Source organism: Balearica regulorum, chromosome 11, assembly GCF_011004875.1.
Source record: "Balearica regulorum gibbericeps isolate bBalReg1 chromosome 11, bBalReg1.pri, whole genome shotgun sequence".
NCBI lineage: Eukaryota > Metazoa > Chordata > Aves > Gruiformes > Gruidae > Balearica > Balearica regulorum.
Genome location: NC_046194.1, coordinates 12,545,654 through 12,565,853, shown reverse-complemented (window position 1 = coordinate 12,565,853; position 20,200 = coordinate 12,545,654). Strand labels below are relative to the sequence as shown.

Below are 20,200 nucleotides of genomic sequence, written 5' to 3'. Positions count from 1 at the left end.
CCTCACTGCCCTGCTACTTCACTGCACAGCTGGCAGGCAGACACAGTTCATCTGGGGGGAGACAGGGCTGTGGAGAAACCACCATACATCTCAATAAAAGAGTAAAAAAGGGACATGCATTCATGAGATGTCAAGCAGCTCTGGCTGTCGGCTGATGGAGATCCCCCTTCTTTGCCAGCACCCAGTGGATCTAAGCAGAAGTCAAAGTAGCATGGATACCTCATTCTGGAGAGCATTCTTCAGTCCCAGGAGAGGTAGACACTATCTCTAGAAAAGCAGCCATGAAGTTCTAAGTCACACAGGGTGAGTGCTAGGTCTCTATTTATTACAATGAGGAAAGCTCTGCCCACCTGAAGCTAGTATTGACAAAGCAGATGCTGGCATCAAACGGGTAATGCAACCTCACTCTGCTGTCCCTCCGCTGCTGCTTGCTGTGCAAGCTGAACCCGGCAGCAGCAGAGGACTGTCCCACCACAGCAATAGCTCAGAAGGGACTGCTTAAGTTTCTGCAAACCGTCAGTCATAGAATCATAGAATGGTTTGGATTGGAAGGGACCTTAAAGATCATCTAGTTCCAAATCCCCCTCCCATGGGCAGGGACACTCTCCACTAGACCAGGTTGCCCAAAGCCCCATCCAACCTGGCCTTGAAGACTTCCAGGGATGGGGCATCCACAGCTTCCCTGGGCAACCTGTTCCAGTGCCTCACCACCTTCATAATGAAGATTTTTTTCTTTGTATCTAATCTAAATCTGTCCACCCTCAGCTTAAAGCTATTCCCCCTTGTCCTATCACTGCATGCCCTTGTAAACAGTCCCTCTCCGGCTTTCCTGTAGGGCTCTTCAGGTACTGGAAGGCTGCTGTAAGGTCTCCCTGGAAGCTTCTCTTCTCCAGGCTGAACAACCCCAACTCTCTCAGCCTGTCCTCACAGGAGAGGTGCTGCAGTCCTCTGATCATCTTCGTGGCCCTCCTCTGGACTTGCCTCAACAGTGTCCTTCACAAATATTTCAGTTATCTGGCATGAACACCACCAGCCATTTTATTACCTCTCTGATCCTCCTCATCACTGTTTACTTATTAATGGCTTCTTCTGTCTTATTTAGAATGATTATGTATGTTCACAGACATAGAGAAGCAAAGAGCTCCGACCTGCCATTAAAACCTGCTGCAGTTGAATGTCTTCTTTCCATCTCCTCCTTATCCTGTTGCTGGCCACCTCTAAGGTAGCTGCCCTTTCAGCTCCTGCCCCAGTCAGATCTCCCTCTAACAAACTTCAGCTCTGAAGGCCCTCAGCCACCCATTCATCCTCTAGATCACCTCCCTTGTGTTGGGAAAACCAAATTCACCATCTACAAGTGTAAGGGGCAAAAAATTACTTCCCCAAAATATCATCCGATTTCAAAAGGAGCAGGGCCAGATTCTCTGAGGAGGACTGACTGGGTAGAAGAGAGGGAAAGACTATTACTTTTGAAGGGTTCCTAAAGCAAGTGGGGTCCCTTTCTCCTTAAGCTCATCCTTACAAAAAAAACCCAACTACTGCACTATCTGCATCGTAACTGTGTTTATACCAGCAAACTAAACATGCCTGGCACTGGTTTCTGAGGCCAGTGTCAATTGGTACAGAACAGCCTTTGTCTACACTTAAATTCTTATCCACAAAAAAAGAGTCTGGCTGTATTCAGGATGTCTATTGAGAATGGTCCCAAGTCTCTGCTGTGCTCTAACTGGGAACTGCCCAAGAAACTGTGGACACAGACCAAACCCAGGAAACAAATTGACTATGCGGGCCACTGATGCCTAGTGCTCAGGAATGTTCCCTGATACCTTCAGCTTCAAAAGACTATGGCCTAAAATTCAGTATGGATGAGAATAGGGGGAGTATAGCACAAATACCCCCACCATTGCCTTCCTAATTCAAAGGGAAACAGAGCCAGCAGTTCAGGCACTTACCTTATTTTGCAGTTATGAATTAAGTGTCATTATGAAAGGACTAACACAAACACTCTCACAGCAAAAGATAAACATTATTTCAAGTTGCTGGTTGCAACTTTTTGGATTTCATATCTCCTGAGAAGCTGAAGATGCTCCTGTCCCCTGGTATACAGACTCCCAAAGCTCACAACAGTTTGCAGCAATAAGGGGAATGGATGGAAGCAGCTCAGGTTTTGCAGGATTTGTGCAGGCTTGCCCCATGGGGCAAGTTAGACTCATAAGGGAATTCTACTAAGAGGAGAGAGGGAGGCAAAATTGCTGTTTTGCTGAACATGGGAAAAAATAAAATTGAATTTTTACTCTGTACATTCTCAAAGTCAGTCAAAAAAACATGCTGGCAAATGTCACCTTCTGCCTGGCAGTAAGCACAAACTTCAAAGGGCCTGGAGGGATTTATAAACCCGTGGGGAATTTTGCCATTCTTTTAACACGGTCTGATCTTTGCAAACTCCTGGAGGTCATGTTAGAACCAAGAGCAAGGCAAGGATATGCAATATTTTCCCCTTGTGTCTTTTTGCCTAAAACTGACTCCATAAGCCTTGGCACAATACTGCTAAGGTCACTCTGTTTCCAAAAGCATCTGTGCTTGCATAGGCATCCTTGATAAATAACACTGTGCGCTGCACTCAGATGGGGGATTGAAAAAAAAAAGCTCTTCTAAACTAGTACTCAGGGTACCAGTCATCTAAATCAACCATTTTTCCACCCAGGAGAGTACAAAGCAAAGTTGCATTGGCTGTAATGTTTTGCTTTTCTGCCTCTTCATTCTATTCCAAATGCACCGTGCATCTGGCAAGTTGTCAACTGGATTTGGGGACAAGAGAGACCCTAGTGGAACACGTTTAAAAAGAGATTCATTTGTTAGGGTTGCTTCAGATAACAATGACCTGCACTTAACGGAGCAGGAGGTCTCTTGCTTCAACAGCGTCAGGCTGGGATGAGTTGAATTAATAAAACAGTAACCTGTGACTTAAACCTGTGGGATCTGACAAAGAATAGACAGGGTCCAGGGATGGGCTCAGATTGGTGGCTAGGACAGGATAAGCAGGAAGACTAAGAGGTGCTGCCAGGGTGAGCTGGGGGTTCAGGGCACACAAGCTGTTTTAGTGATCTGTGAGGAAACAGTAGGAATCAGCTGTTTGTGGAGACTCCTTGACCTCCATTTTTGCTAATAAACAAGGAAGTGTAGCACAGGCAGCAATTTCAGCTAGGTCCTGAGGATGCTTGCCTCTATTCTTGCAACATTAAGGATGGAGAAGCAGCTCTGGCTTGCTGCTTTATTCTGTTTCAGTGAGATCCAATTTCTTCCACAGTTTCAAAGATTATTCTGAAATTCCATATTATTAAACGTCCTAGTGTTTCCAGCTAAGTCCCTCATCCCGATCCTAGGAGGCAAAAATGCAGAAAGGGATCTGTCCTTAACCTCAACTGGGGAGCTGAACTCGTAATTAAATTCTCATTTCTCCTCACCCACCTGCAACAAAACCTTCTCCCACCCCCACATCTTTGTGCTAAGGAGCTGACCCAAAGCAGAGCTCTGTGGTGGGAGTGGTACAAAGCTGCAGGACTAGCTCCAAGGGCCAGCTGGATGGACATAAGCCCAATTCTTTTCACCCAAGCTGCCAAAGTAGAGATTTCTGTTGCCTTTGCCTAACCTGCGGAGGGAGCAGGCAGAGCTATAGAGACAGGGTAGAGCCTGAATCATCTCTCACATTTCCAGAGAAATCTCTCTCAGGGAGGGAAGGGGAAGCAAAAATCACAGATTTCTTCCCTTCTGGACTGTGAGATGGAACAAGAAAATTTCTCAGTGGTCTCAGTACAGAAGAAATTCCTCAGTCTTAACCCATCAGGCCATCTTCTCTGCAGAAAATCAAATAACACCCAGGGAGATAACAAGAACGTGGCTGAAAACAGCAGGCTTCAAGTGAGACAGGAGCAGGAGAAACCTTTCTACCAGCTGGAGAACCCAAGAACCACAGTCTGGGACCTGGGGAATGTAATACAGACAGGGCTGGGTCCTGATCAAGAGTCAGGTTGGAGATGGGAGCTATGAAGAAGTCCCCAAGATGAGCTCCAGCTGAGCCCCAGCCGTGGGGAGCAGGCAGGGCAGCCCTGGAGGCACTGTACACCAGGGTGGCATGGGGGGCTCTAACAGCATACCTGGTGTTGGATGAGCAAGTGGGTGGGATGCTTGACATATATCTGTTAACCTGCATTGCTTCCCTATGTAAGGTGAGCTAGAAGTAGTGCTCTAGCTGCTGCCTTGCCCAGGAACGAGGTCTGGTCCACAAGCAGGTCAGCAGTAGCTTGCTGCAATCCGAGGGCTTACAGCCCCCAGGAGCCACTACTTTTCAGTGAGCATCTGACTGATGGGAACTTACCGTGTGAAAAGCAGAAATTAAGTGCTGCCAAAGTAGATGCGCCCAGCTTCTCTCAGTTTGAAAATTTTTAGTTGTTTCAAGTACAACAATTCTTTCCTCCCTGCTCTAAACAGTGAACAGGTATTTACACTGATGAGGATAGCAAGGGTATGCTTCCCCAGGAGAGCACTCACTGGGCTCAGAGCCCCGCTATGCCTTGGCACCTTTGCGTGCATCCAAACTGCCTAGAACACACCTCATTGCAGTGCCTATCATGGACGGGATTAAAAAACCCCACAACACGCATGCACATGCTTCCCACCACCACTACCACCTTCGCAGGAGGAGATCCCTCATTCTCTCTGCACAGGATTTAGTCTCCGTCAAATTCCTCTGCAGTTTTTCAGTTGCTCAGTTTACATTGCCTGGGCTCCTCGCCAGCCAGGCATTGCATCTTGCTTGCTGTCCACCCAGCTTCACGCCTGCTTCCCAGCATCCCAGCCCGCCTGCTCCCCCCGCAAGCTCAGGGATGCAGTCTGGGCCCCTCGAAGCACCTGTTTTGCTGGAATCCAGGTTTGTCCCTATTTAGAATGAAATCAGACAGCTTCAAGATTTCCCTGAAGGATGTTTTAAAGGCTGGTTTCAAATATGATTTCGAATTACCATATGAGAATTTCAGCATTGTTACAGTTGATTCTGTTTTTAGGTCTTTGAAAACAGATAGCAATATACTGATGACATCAGCATTTGAGAAGTGTCAGCTTGTTTCACTAGCAAATGGATGCTACATGGTCTAGTAAAGGAAATAAAAATCTCAGGCCATAACGTATTGCTTGTATGTGTGATAACGTACACATTGAAGGCAGTGACTGGGAGAATGCAGAACCACCCACTGCAGGAGAAGATCAGGTTTGAGAATATCTAAGGAACCTGAAGGTGCACAAGTCCATGGGACCTGATGAGTTGCATCCGTGGGTCTTGAGGGAACTGGCGGATGAAGTGGTCAGGCCACTCTCCATCATATTTGAGGAGTCCTGGCAGTCCAGTGAATTTCCCCCCAACTGGAAGAGGGGGAACATAACCCCCATTTTTAAGAAGGGAAAAAAGGAAGACCCAGGGGACTACAGGCTGGTCAGTCTCACCTCCGTGCCTGGCAAGATTATGGAGCAGACCCTCCTGGAGACTATGCTCAGGCATATGGAAAATAAGGAGGTGATTGGTGACAGCCAACACGGCTTCAGTAAGGGCAAATTGTGCCTGACAAATTTGGTGGCCTTCTATGACGAGGTGACAGCGTCGGTGGATAAGGGAAGGGCAACTGACGTCATCTACCTGGACTTGTGCAAGGCATTTGACACTGTTCCACATGACATCCTTGTCTCTAAATTGGAGAGACATGGATTCGATGGATGGACCACTCGGTGGATAAGGAATTGGCTGGATGGTCACACTCAAAGAGTTGTGATCAATGGATCAATGTCCAAGTGGAGAACGGTGACGAGTGGTGTTCCTCAGGGGTCAGTACTGGGACCGGCACTGTTCAACATCTTTGTCAGCAACATGGACAATGGGATCGAGTGCACCCTCAGCAAGTTTGCCGACGACACCAAGCTGTGTGGTGTTGTCGACACACTGAAGGGAAGGGATGCTATCCAGAGTGACCTGGACAGGCTGGAGAGGTGGGCCTGTGCGAACCACATGAAGTTCAACAAGGCCAAGTGCAAGGTCCTGCACGTGGGTCGGCACAATCCCAAGCACGAGTATAGGCTGGGCGAGAAATGGATTGAAAGCAGCCCCGAGGAGAAGGACTTGAGGGTATTGATTGATGAGAAGCTCAACATGAGCCGGCAGTGTGCGTTTGCAGCCCAGAAAGCCAACCGTGTCCTGGGCTGCATCAAAAGAAGTGTGACCAGCAGGTTGAGGGATGTGATCCTGCCCCTCTACTCCGCTCTGGTGAGACACCACCTGGAGTACTGCATCCAGCTCTGGGGGCCCCAGTACAGGAGAGACATGGAGCTGTTGGAGAGAGTCCAGGGGAGGGCCATGAAGCTGATCAGAGGGCTGGAGCACCTCTCCTATGAGGACAGGCTGAGAGAGTTGGGGTTGTTCAGCCTGGAGAAAAGAAGGCTCCGGGGAGATCTAATTGCGGCTTACCAGTACTGAAGGCGACCTACAGGAAAGATGGTGAGGGACTGTTTATCAGGGAGTGTAGTGACAGGACAAGGGGTCTAAGCTGAAGGAGGGTCGATTTAGATTAGATGTTAGAAAGAAATTCTTTACTGTTAGAGTGGTGAGGCACTGGAACAGGTTGCCCAGAGAGGTTGTGGATGCCCCATTCCTGGAAATGTTCAAGGCCAGGTTGGATGAGGCTTTGGGCAATGTGGTCCAGTGGAGGGTGTCCCTGCCCGCAGCAGGGGGGTTGGAACTAGATGATCTTTAAGGTGCCTTCCAACCCAAACCATTCTATGGTTCTATGATTCTATGATTGTGGCAGGGGTGGACTAGACAGTCTCTGGAGGTCCAAAGAATGCCTGTGATGATTATGTTACTCAGACGTCAGTAGTGTTAATAAAGCAGCTTGAAATAGTGAGGGAAATATTGACATAAGTGAGAAATTCTCTACATAAAATTAGGAGTGAAACATCAACATTCTTTGAAATGCTTTTTCCTTAAATGAAAAATCTCTCCCTAATTTTTTGTTTAAAATTTGATGAAACCAATGCAATTTCTGACAAAAAAGCCATTAGGAGGGAAAATATATTGAATTCAGACAATGCTATCCAGCTCTTCCTCATTATTTTACCAGTCTCTATCCACTACCCAATAGCTGATTGCTTTGTCTTTGTGGGTAGCTGCTTTAAGCCTCCCTTCATATTGCAGGCTTTCCACATCATTTTAGCACTTTCCTGCTGCATGCCACAGGTGAACAGTCTCCTATGCTTCACAGGCACTTTTAATTCCTGCAAGGTGTTTGAGGACCAGGCAAGTTCAGGCACTATCATGTGCCAGGTCATACCTCCTAAAAAGCCTGTCAGCTCTGCCGGTTTGCATCTTCCCATGCCTCGTCATGTTTGCAGAGATAAGAGTGCTCTCTGGGCTGGATCTGGGCTCCAGGCTCCTATTTGGCCTTTTGGGAATTATGCCATCTGCTAACCTGTTGGGAAAGGGGGTAGAGAGCACCAGTCCCAGCTCCAGCCCCACAGCAGCCCAGCACCACTGCCCCAGCACCACTCACTGCTGTTTATGCATTCCTTTTGTTGGAGATCTGGCAACCAGCTTTTAATCCAAGCCCAGTGGGAATTAATTTTGGAGTAAGCTTTTGTATCGAATGCTTTCCAAAGATGTAGCTATATTACATCTGCTGCACTCCCTTCATCCACTAATTTGCTACTTCTACCAAAAACAAGCCTATGCTTTTCTGACACACCACTTTCACAATGGAGCAGAGTGGAGGAATTAAAGGCTTCATTTACTCACGCAAACAAGTTATCTGAAGCCTGATCTTGTTCTCACTGAAGTCCGAATTGACTTCCATGTGAGCTAACTTGGACCTTGAGGTCTGATCCAGCACTTGAGCCTGATCCTGCTAGTCGCTTGAACACTTGCTGAAGACAGGGGCCTGCCAGGGTGTCATTCTCCCCGGTCTCTGACATCAGAGACTGCTGGAAAGAAAAATGACTGTTGTGCCACAAATAGCATGATTGAGTCACTTTGCTACAGGATCAGCTCAAAGGAGGGGGAAGTGACTGGTGAGAAGGGAGCAGGAGAAGGAGCAGAGCTGTGGTATCTCACTCAGGGAAAAAACAAACAAGCAAGCAAAGGAAAGAAACAGAAATCATCTCCTTTGACTTTCTTCCATCAGGGCAACTTCATTTTATGAATCCAAAAAACGCAGGAAAAGACAAGAACAGGCTTCAAAATACAGGGAGGACCTGCACTTTTCTCCTGTTTGCAGGACAAGCATAGGTGCATTTTTACAAAGATAAAGGGTACACAGGTGAATATGCAATGACTATTTTCTTACTTGCTTACACCTGCTGTGCACTTGGCTATGTATTTTTGAATAGGATCACAGTTATTTGCACCTGCAAAACTGGACCTAGTACTTCTGTTGTCAGCAAAATTGCAGGTGCAGGAGTCAGTACAGAAAGAAGCCCTAAAGAAATCATTGTCCATACCACTGTGAATAAAGCTAGAGGGCCTTCAAGCATTCAGGGCACTTGGCTTGTCCGCCAAAACCCCAGTGCTTTCCGGTAGTAACAGTCAGCCACCCTGACCCGAGGCACAGTTCAGGAACAGGAGCTGCAGTTTCTCAGTGTTTTGTTGTTGCAATTGCCATTTTCTCCAGGGGCAAGAGAGCAGCTTCCAGGAAAAACAGCCAAAAATTAAAACAACACAGGCAGCTCTTACTATGGCCCTGGAAATAATAGGGGCAAACAGCTGTCATTTTCTTTTTTTTTGGCCTGGATGCAATTTTTCTCATCTCACCCGTTTACACAGGTCATGCAAGGGAGCTGAGCTCCCTTCCCCACGGGATGGGAAGAGAAGGGACAGCACAAGAGGTGCTGGCACAGTGTCCCAGCCCAAGCCAGCTCAAGTGCAAACCCTCCAAGGACTTCCCCTGCCTGTTACCTGTGGTGCAGGGTTCACACTGCTCATTATGTGAACTGACTAAATGGCAGCTGATAAAAATATACTAGCATTTCTGCTGCTTTGGCTGTGTGCATGTCTGCAAAGATTTCCCACCAGCCTGGGGGGAGGCAGATCTATGTTCAGGTGGACTGTCTCAGCAGCAAAGAGCAGCCTAAGCGTAACAGCACTCTTTGCCCCATTCTTCCCAACAGGCTGAATTAATGTGCCTACATACCCTAAGACAAAGCTTCTTCTTGCCTAGCCTTCACTCTTGTTTTAATATAATGATGAAATTTGGGGTAGTCAGCTGTGGGAAAGCTGCAGTCTTTCTGGTGGGTCAGTAAAGCTGACTCAGGGCTCCCTGGCAGTATCAGCCAAACAACATCACTGGCCCAAGGCAAACATGTCCTGGGAAGGGAGAGGCAGAACTGGGACAGAGTCACAGAATTGGGTTTGTTGCACTTTTTGTTGTCTCTTGGCCTGGAGCAAGAGGTGTCCACTGATTGGAAGGAAAAAGTAGTACCTAAATCACCACACGTACTGCAGCCTGTCCCTCAGCACCAGCAGTGACTGCCGCTCCTTTGGCTTCCCAAGGCTCTACCATAGGGAAAGCACAGGACACAGCCACCTTGCTGCCCTGGCAGGATGATGCCCTTGGCAGCCTCCTACTTTGCTATGCCTACACCCAGCCCTACCGTCCCCAAAACAGCACTTCTACTGTGGAAGGAGAGGAGGAAAAAAATCATAACAAGTCAGACTTTGCCACAAAACACGAAGCAGCAGAGGAGCTGATACTGTAAATGGGAAGGGTGGGTGTACCCTCTTTGAAGGAGAAAGGTCTTTCCTCCCCCTTTTCTGCACTGGGATGTAAGCCCAGAGCTGCTATTGCAATCATTTGTGAATGTGGAGGCAGGTCTAAAAAGCCAGCTGTGAATTTTGGTAGTCGGGGGAAAAAAAATAAAAGAGAGAGAAGCACAAAGCAGACAAATACAGGGTTGGGAAAATCATTGCCTAGATTTCAGCCAAAGCATCCAAAACCAGTCTTACCTATAGCTGCCCTTTTATCCTTTTATAACTCCCCTTTTTAGCCCTCTGCCTCCTCCATTTAACTTTTTTACATATGGTGGCATATCCAGATAATACAACAAGGCCAATCTTTGCCACCTCCACCACACACAAGCACAGCACCTTCAAAGACTGTGGACTTGCCTACGTTAATTTATTCCAGACACCACAAAAAGCCTCCTTGCTGAGGACCGTTCCCCTACTAGATATCAACTTTCAAGACTCAGTCTTTGGAATAGATCTGATAAAGAGACATTTTTTTAACTGTACAAAAACACGTCTCTTATCTCAGAAATGACTAAAGTTATTTGACTCAAATGTTACAGAAATTCAGCCTTAGATACAAGAGTAACAAAGTCTCATCTCCATGGGCCAAACTTGCAGAAAATTATAAGCAACTGAAACTGAGTGTTTCAAATGGAAGTGTTACGCAACATGAATGACAGTAACCTGAAATGCTCAGAGCAGACTATTCCCATCTCCAAAATTTGTCTATAGCAGCACAGGAAACTTTGGAGACCTGAAGGAAACAACCATTTCCAGCTTGGAGAAAGAACAGATACTTATAACTGTGCAACACTTGAGCATCTTTTGGGCTTTTGGGTCCTCACCTTACCAGAATACATTTGGAAATGGAGGAAGTTTTGAAAAGATTTCATTCTCGACCCAACCAACAAAGATTCCCCTTAGACTTACCTCAGGCCATACAGGACAGTCCCATCAGGATGGAGCCGAATCATGCGATTCTTCACTGTCACCCCGTGCAGAAAGGACTTCTTGTCATTCAAGAAATAGGTGTCAGGCAGCCACAACTGGTCAGCCACCCGGTTGTCCAGGGTCAGGTTGAGAGGAAGGTCATTATATGCCAGGCGTTTGTCCCGCCAGCTCTGCTGGAAGTACATGGTGATGGTGTAGTCCTGGGAGAGAAACATGCAAACATCAGCCTGGCTCCAGGGTAGGGATGTAAGTCAGTCCCTTCACTACTGCTGCTTCCAAGACCTTTGGTGGGTCTCCAAATTCCTTGGCACCAAAATGTTTGTATCCACACCTCCACCAGTTGGGAGGAATGTGCTTTGTTCCAGGAAAATGGAAACAAGCCTGAGCTTTGTAGGGGAGAATAAGACATTACATGACTCCAGTCAAACAAAACTGCATTCCACTCATGTTGTCCCAGCCTGCTGAGAGTTTGGCTGCAAAAACAGTAGTAGTTATGACTACAATAGCACTAAAGGAGGTCAACCAACAGTGGGCTACACTATGCTAAAGACTTCAAGGACTGATCTCCCAATTAAGTCACATAAAGTTGTCTTGACGCAATGCAGTCACGCTCAGCCACTGCTTGTTACCACACAGTTGGTAAAAGCCAATCTTATTTCAAGCAGAAACTCAAAATATTCCCAAGGGCACATGGAGAATCTCACCTTGAGGCCAAGGTTTCAAAATCAACCCAGGCCAGCCATCACAAGCTGTTAGCACTTGCCTTCTCATATGAGATAAGTTGGGAGTTTGTTGCAATTCTCGGGAAGGGACATATGTGGAGGAAATCTGTTACCAGTGGAGCATGATCCACTGGTAAAGGAGCAGTTCCCTAACCATGCCCAGCTAGCACAATGCTGTACCTATCTCCTGCTCCTCTCCTGTTCAATAGTAAAAAGTTGACACTTCAAACTGCTGCTAGGACAAGAATTTAATAGAGGGCAGGGAAAGCTGTTTGGTGGCCCACAGCTGCAGCTCTGCAGAAGCCATACTAGTTGCTGGACAGTAACAGCACATCCAGGGGAAATCCAGAAGCCTCAGATCAGCTTGTTCAAAGACACAGTGCTGTGGCACCATACTAGAAGAACAATTATTTCTTCTCAGGTAAACGAGTAGTACAGGAAGGGGTCTCGTACACACCAATGACAGAAAACATTCTCACCACAGATCTTAAATAGGCCAGGAGCCAAGATTTTGGTGGGGAAACCAGCTAGCATTAAAATAACAGGATGTTGATTAGGAAGTGGGCACAAGTCTTGCTGACAGTGGCCTTACAGAACTCAGTAATTTTTCACAAGTCCCTAAATAAAAAGTATTTTCAAAAATGTATGCAAATGATCTAGAACAGGTGAGGCCAGAGACACATTGTCTCTTCCCAAACAGATACCTACAGTGTCACAGGAATCCTCCTGACCACACAGATTTGCATGACGGGTGTTTCTGCTCCGCAAATTCCAGCTCTGTGCAAGGGGCTGGTGAGGAACTTGTGCATGCACTAACATCTGGGCTGAGCACAGAGGCATCCTGCCTGCCTGTCTTCTCCCGCTGACTTCACTTGAAGCCAGGTTTGATTAGCACTTCTGAAAACAAGCTCAAATAATCCTACATTATGGTTATGCCAGCTTTCAGGTATCTAACTATGAATCAGAAATCTAGACCCACATGCATACCTGAAAGGTCACAGGGTAAATCTGTGGTGTAGACTAGATACAAAAGCTCTGTCACTTTCTGTGTTATATTGAAAAGAATAAAAACACAGTGACAACTTTCTGGCCAAGAAACTGTTTTGATTTGCTTTTTAAGGGACTGCTAAACTCCTGCCTCAGAAGCCTCACAGTCCATCTCTCAGGGGCACAAACATTTTCTTTTTGGTCAAGACCTTGCAAAGGAAAACATTCTCCCTGGTACCCTTCCCAGGGTGTTTGGACCTGCATTGCAGTAAGAGCACAGAGGAGCAGAGTGCCTGAGGTCCTGGAGCCTCTTATCCTCCTTGGTAAGAGACTCTTCCTCTGCCTGTAGGAATCTTGGCTACAGAGGCATCATTTCCATTCTCCTCCTTTGAGAACTCCACCTGCACATCTTGGCGAGCTGCTTCACTGACCTGCATTTTTCTAATCCTTGACAGAGCCCTGCAACAGCTCACCCCTAACCAGACCACCTTGCTGTCATTGCAGGCTCCTACCTGCCTTCAAGCAGCAGCAGCAAAGAGGTGGCACTGATCTCCAGAAGTCAAAAAGAGCAAGCAGCTTACAAACTGAACAGTCTTTAGCACCTAAGAGATACACCTTCTAAACACATCTTCTGTATTTCCAGGATTGATAGGAACAAACTCAGAAGGGTGCAGAAATAAAAGCCTACACCCTACCCATCAGGCTGATGATGTTCTTCAGGTGCAGAGACCTTTCTGGGCAACAACAGCCACCCCAGCCCTAGGCTGAGCTCTGTTCTGCAATATTCCTGGGCTTCTTGGCACAATAGATTTCTTTAGGCAGCGTCATGGAAGTCTGGAGCACTTGATAATCATGGTTCATCTAGTGCCTGAGGTTTCCCTCAGCTCCTCTCTCTGCTGATTCCTGTGCTCCACTTCTCATTCTCCTGCTCTCCCTACCCCATCACATTGTTGAACAGCGGGCAGGATTTCTGGGCAGAAGGAAAAGAGCAGGACAAGTGTCCACCCTGCAGAGATTGGTCCTCTCTGGGGGGAACAGGTGCTGCTGACACACCGATGGGTATAGCACCAAGCCACGGGGAAGAGGGATGCTCTGCCTCCAGGTCCCTGGAAGAGGGCAGGGCATAGACCAGGAGGCTAAGGAAGCCCACTACAGCAAGTGAGAGGGACCAGTACGCAGGAGAGAAAGAAATTGCCTTCCCCTCTATACCCCATAGTCTGGTCAGGCAATTATGAAGTACCCACATGACACCCTAGCATCACCATCTGGCCAGGCTCCAGAGCCAATGAGATCTTAATCATAGCCTTCCTTTCAGAGGGAGATAAAATAATGGCCAAGGGTGACATCGTTCTGCAGAAGCAGAATGGCCAGACAGAGCCAATGCATGCAGTAGTTCATAAGTTCAGGAATCAGAAGTAATAACCCTGATTTTCCTCCAAGTCTTGAACAACAATCCCTTTGTTGTAGGATTTTATCTGTCATTGGGCTAATACGAGGCTTTCCCAAACCTCCCAGTAACCAGTGACATTCACAAGCCTACTGATGCCACAGATATACCACAAGCTGGGTTTCCCAGCATCACCAGCAGATAGAAAGTTGGCCCATTTACCAGGCTTAAGAGCTTCAAAATCAATCAAACCTGGAGCCCATGCAGCCCTCCAGCTTTTCCACCCCTTCAATATACAAGGACCATGCATGTGCCAGCCCTATCCTATGCAACCTCCTGCTTCGTCTGGTGGCTACTGGGGAAGCAGAGGCAAGAGTGGAGGAAGGGAGATACCACTCCCTCATCAGAAGGTCTGTGCAGCTTGCACTGCAAAGACCTTTGGAAATTTTTCAGTGTGAACTTAGATTTCAGTTTTTAAAAAACACAGGCTGGGAGAAGGGAAAGGGGGCTTCTGAAGCATGACCATGACCAGAAATTACGTGCCTCCACCTGGTCCTCTGTTTTCCACCCCCAAGAAAAGCAAGTTTTCCAAAGATACCTGCAAACCTTCTCTAGCTAGGCTTTGCTACTGTAGTTTAACTGGCCATGTCAGCCTGTACCTACCCTGACAAGCATCCCACTGCAGGAAGCTGAAATGCTGCAGGCAATAGTGCTGGAAAGGAGAAAGCGTGTATCAGACCCAGATGAGCCCTGCCGAGTCTCCCTGACCTATAAATCGCATGCCCCTTATGCCAAAAGAGCTGTTCCTGTCTCCTCCATCTCTGCTAGTCCAGGAGTGGCCAGATCCCTTGGTTTGTCCCAGAAGTCAGGTACCCAGTAGCTCACAAGCTGCACAGCTCCAATGCTGCTTCCAGCCCTTTTATTTACTGCAGTACTCTTGCGCTGCCCTCTCTACCATGCAAGGCAGACCTCATGGCCCAGCTGTGTGCGGGACCACACTCAGCACCACAGCTCCCCTTCAGCCCCTCACGAAGCCTAGATGGAACCTGAGCCTGCTGGAAAGCTGTAGGAGACCCCCCCACACCCCATGCCTCCATTCAATTTGCTCTGCCGAGCAGCTCCTTGTGAGCTGTCAGCCCCCCCTTGCCTCCCCCATTCCCAGGTTTTGCAAAGTCTTTGCTCTCTTTTTCTCTCCTCCTTATTGCTGCGTGTGACGCACAGAAAACAGAGGTGAGAGCAACATGTAGAGGCAGCAGACACTCATGTTTCAGAGGTGCCTCCCTGCAAGAAGGGAGGACGGCTCACTTAGAGGCCCACAAAAGCCCCAGAAAAAGGAGCTTACTTGGGGGCCTCACCTGCTGAAATGACAGTGCATCCTACCACCTACTGAGGACAGGGCTACTAGCATCCATCTCTGGACAAGAGAAGGAGACTGATAATTACAGCCTTTCCTGAAACTCAGCAGAGACTCCAAACAAAAGGTGCTGTAAGAGGACTGAACAGTGAAAGGCTGAAATGTTAACACGAGGGGCATGAATGGAGGAAGGTATTTTCTGCAGAACCCCAGAGGCAACAGGGATTCCCCAGTTTTTCAGAGGACAGGGTAGATAAGTCTAAGGGAACAGGAGCTGGGGCACAGCAAGAAGGGAAATAAGATGGCACCATTAGTATGAATGCAAGAATTAATTTCCACTGGTTCATATTACAAACACCTTTATTAGCATCTACCATATAAGACCCTCCACCTCCATCTCAGACCTCCTTTCGGAGTACAATGCTTACTTTTTCTTGGAAAGCAAACCGGACTCACACTGGACCCTTCCCCACTTGTGCTGGCTCTGTGCAGTCTGGGAGCAGAAATGAGCCCACTGTCACAGGAGACCAAAGCTACCTCTTGGAGCAGATGTGTCCCAGGAAGAAGATGCCATATCTGAGCCTAATTGGAACAATCCCACTTGTGCAGAGGAAGGCAAAGTTTAAGGAGGCCAAGTCAATCAGAAGACATGTGGGTCCAGGAAAGGGGACTAATGCAGGAGAGTGGGTCACTCCTGGTGCTGTGGGCACAGGTTGGTTGCCACTGAAGCACTGACAAATTAGAGGGTAGGAGGAAGCTGGAGTGCTTGGGGGTAGCAGATACTATCTGAAGCCACCATAACTCAGGTGAGGACAGGGGCATTTGGCCAGTTGCTTGTGGGCCAGCCACATGCATTGAACAGTGTGCAGGGATGTGTCCAGACCACCAAGGGACGTGACATTTCAAGGAGTCAGTTCAGGGTGGGAACCTGAACTTGTGTACAGATCAAAGAACAGCAAGGGGTTGAGCAGGACCAGTTAAGGCACCTGAGTAACAAGGGTAGCACTCTGCGGAGACCAGCTTCAGTCTTTAACCGGAAAGCCAGATAAGGCACTCCTTTGCACACAGTGACACACTGTTAGAGTCCCTAGGCTCAAGGATGCCCTTTGGAGCATAGCATCATGTGTCCCTTTCTGCTCACTTCAGTGAGAGAAAGGTCCAAAATTAAGAAGCCCCTCTTCCCAGAAAGAGCTGTCCTTCTCCTGTGCAGTCTCATGTCAGCATGCAGAATACAAACATGGTATATGTCCCAAGTGGTATTCTTACAAGTGTGCTTGTGCTGATTTTGGAGACACAGTTGTACTGTGTCAGACCAAAAACCTTTACACATTAGTATGCTGTCTTCAGTAACAGTAAATAGAGCAGCAGGGAGGAATATAAGCAATACAGGGTCTCTGTTGTGATATTTAATTCTCCAGCTATTTAAGGCTTAAGGATCTCCTGAGCCAGAGCTGGTACCTTCTTAATTGAAGATACTCAGTTTCTCTTCTGAGTGTTTGTCTTATCTCTCAGAATATTCAGCCTTTGGCATCTGCAATCTTGTGGTAGTGAGTTCCACAGTTTAGCTCTTCACTGTATTTACATCACTTTAAAACAAGTACAAATCAGTCTCTTTTCTGACTCCCTGTAGTGCTTGCATTAAGTCAGTAAACAATCATAACCCTATGCTACTCAAGCTTAGAGGGTCCCACACCCTTTTAGATACTTAAGGGCTACTGAGCAGTACACAAATAACTATATGCACTCTCAAAAGTAGTAGAAGGGCTCTGATAGAGGCAGGAAGCAGCTAGGCTGGAGGCAAGGGGGAAGTGGGGGGTAAAACTGTTGCATGAATTAAACAAGAAACAGAGCCATATGATGATGGTTTCTGATGTTCTGCAATGAATTGTTGCATGAGAACAGACTGAAGTCAAATTAATGGAAATAACTTTCTACAGAGCCTGTAGAATTTGCTGTTACAAAAGCATGAAGTCATGAGCTTAACAGTATTTTGGAATGCTAGGCATTAATGTGGAAAATACAGTCCAAGTCATAAAAGGAAGGGACTAACAGGAAAGAATAGCCCAAGGACACAGAGTCTCCTGCTGCAAGGCAGACGCTCCATCTTCCAACAGAAATTCACCAGAAGCATCCCTCCCAGGCAGGCTGCTTCATAAACCCTCAGCACAGCTCCTGGGAGATGTGGATCTTTGGCAGGTTGGGTCAGATCACTTTCCTTTGTGCTGCGACCTAGGGAGTCCCCAGTACTGAACTTGTCCAGAGGCAGAAGTGTGCATGCTCATTGGGAGCTACACTAGACTCAGAAGCCAGGACTAGAAATGGAAGGAAAAAATGTATGTGAAAGGGTCAAATCTTTGCTCAGAATATGGTATTTCTGGCAACATGGATGTCTCCTGTGCCTAGTCCATTTTTGTGGATGACAAATGACTTGGATACCTTTCAGAGGGACTTTCAAAGTGAAGGTGACTATTCCAGGCTGCTAGTGGAGGTTGTGTTTTATACTAAGCACTTGTAAGGTACTGGAAGCAAGAACTGTTCTGCAGGGGAGAAGGCACACTGGTCTTCTGCTGCTGCATGACTTTGGGCATGAGGGATAAAGGAGGTTTTGCAACTTGCCTCTAGCACTAGCTATGCCATTTTACTTTTTTCCCCCCCATTTCCTCTCCACCCTGACTTTGATAAAGCACCATCTTTTGGAGAAGTGACCAAATAAAAGTCCTTCCCCATAGAAGCAAATGACATATGGTATCCTTGTCCAAGATCACAAAAGGACATTAGGAAAGCCAAGATGCTCCAGAAAGAGGGAGAAAAATGGAACATCTGACTTAGTAAAAACCAAGCTGCCACTGCCAGAGACTAATGAACAGTTTGTTGGCTTCAACTTCTTTGATGATTAAACACCATCTCCTGTTCCCGTCATTCTTGGGAAAGAAATTAAAGGACAAAGTAGTCCTCAAGTATGTTTCATTTTAAGGAGGGCGTAGGGGAAATAAGAGGAATTCTTTTTAAGAGGAGGAGACAGGATGTGCCTGCAATCAGTTGCAAAGAATTGGAGCAGTGTAAAATGTACAGGAGAATACACGAAGGACAGAGCAAGACAGCCACAGTTCTTCTTTAGCAAGCTCATTTAAGAAAACTACTTTGCCCTCATAAGTGATTGTCCATTTCCACACAGATAAATCAATGGGTCCCAGAACTAATGAAAACCAGTTAATCTGACATAAGTAAATACCTGATAGCAGACTTTCCAGCTCTAAAACAGCACAAAGTCTGTTCAGAGTCTCACCTTTGCTGAGGATAGGAGGCAGCAACTCTTATACTTACTGTACTTTTCATGGGGAGAGCATTCTGCCAAAGTGCTGCTTTTAATTTCTCTCTTTTGGTGCAAGTCAGTGCCCAGTTTACAAGTCTGAAGTTCTGCCTGAAAACTGTTATACATAAAGTGACAACTATTTTAGATACTGCTTTTCTCCCTGTTTCAGCTTAGCAAGTGAGAAAGCCGCAATCTCTTTCCACTTCCCCTATTTTTGAATAACCAGATGTCAGCACTGGCTTGGGGATCAGGAAGAGCACCTGCAGTCTCTCTGCCAGTAATGCAAGGGGCAGGAATATGTTGGCTTCTAGGATATGCTCTATGCCCTTCTGTACTGCAGGTCTTTGTGCTCTTGAGCTCATTTTCTTTAAGACCTGAGAAGTACTTTGCACAGAGATGTTCCTTTCACTAATCTGATCTAATTTTCTAGTAATTTGCATGTGTTTAATTGCTGAATGCATGTCCAGAAACTAGGGCAGATATCAGCTATATCCTCAACAATTAGGGGTGTGCAAGTAAAGTGTCTCTTTGTTGTCCTATTTCTCTCCTGCCATGCCCTATCCCTGCAGCACCCTGATGGGTGCTGGTCCTGCAAGTGTAAGATAGAAGATAAACCTATCTGGATCCTAAGCCAAAAGGGCATTGATCTGCCCATGACAAGGCTTTCAGACTTCTGAGCCTGTATATCAACACCCTGCCCTAGCAGGAGGCAGCTCCATATGTCACCTGCTTAACAGCCCCAGTCATGCTGGAAGCAGAGGTCAAGAGGAGAAAGACGGAACTGATGGGCACAGGGATGTGTATCAGCTGCTCTAGGAGCACAGGCAAAACATCAACCTTGTTCAGTGTTACAGGCAGCAATCCCAAAATCACCACCTGCAGCATGACATCTTCCTCAGGCAAGCTCTTAGAAAACAATGCCAGACAGTTTCTAAAGCCATAAAATCTGTGAGCTACTGCATACCATTTCTGCCAGTCTGGTCTCTCCCCATGAACTAGTAGCTGGGCAAAACCCAGAGTCCATTCTACCCCAAAAAGCAGTATTATTTGACCTTCCCGTTTCTGCATCACCAGCTAGCTATTACTCCAAACCTCATCAAACTTGCAAAATTATCTTTGCCAGAGAAGAATCCCTTAATGAGAAATGGTCAAGCTAATTTTTGGTTCCTACACCTTCCTATGCCAAACAAGCACAGAAGAGCATGCTTTGTCCAGGCAGCCAACTAAGGCCAGAGAAACAAGGCCATACATTAAGTTCAGAAAAAGATGATGCATGAATTTGACCAGTTTTCAGGCAGAAAGTCAAAAGGATGGTTACACTATCTTCTCACTGATAGATGGACTGGGAACTGGTAGGGACTCATTGTAGTACCAGGAGAGCTAAAAACAGGTAAGCCACTCACTTATACAAGGAGGAAGCTCAGGCAGCAAGTCCTCAACTGAGTAATTTCTTCCAGGAAGATGGCAAGTTAGCGGAGTCACTAGCTTGAGATAGTGTAAGAAAGGCAGCAAGTTGACATGCCCTCTGTGAGAAATATGATGTATATTTTCCCAAGTGAAGTCTTTCCCAGGATCGCGCAGGTAATACGGGTTCTTCCCCCTCCTGGAGATCCTTAAAGGCTTAATGCTTACATCTGTGTTCTGCTAGTGCATCAGATGTCTCCAAATGGCT

At 46.9% G+C, this 20,200-nt stretch overlaps 1 protein-coding gene across 2 annotated transcripts in view; it reads right to left on the bottom strand.

Annotated features, from left to right (window-relative positions):
* The window catches only part of LOC104642399 (gamma-aminobutyric acid receptor subunit beta-4), a 77,373-nt gene that overhangs the window by 15,154 nt on the left and 42,019 nt on the right, over nt 1–20,200 (bottom strand). For both annotated transcript variants that reach the window (XM_075763420.1, XM_075763419.1), the window contains exon 4: nt 10,745–10,965. In XM_075763420.1, coding sequence (XP_075619535.1) covers nt 10,745–10,965 — 221 coding nt within the window. The remainder of the gene's footprint in view (nt 1–10,744; nt 10,966–20,200) is intronic.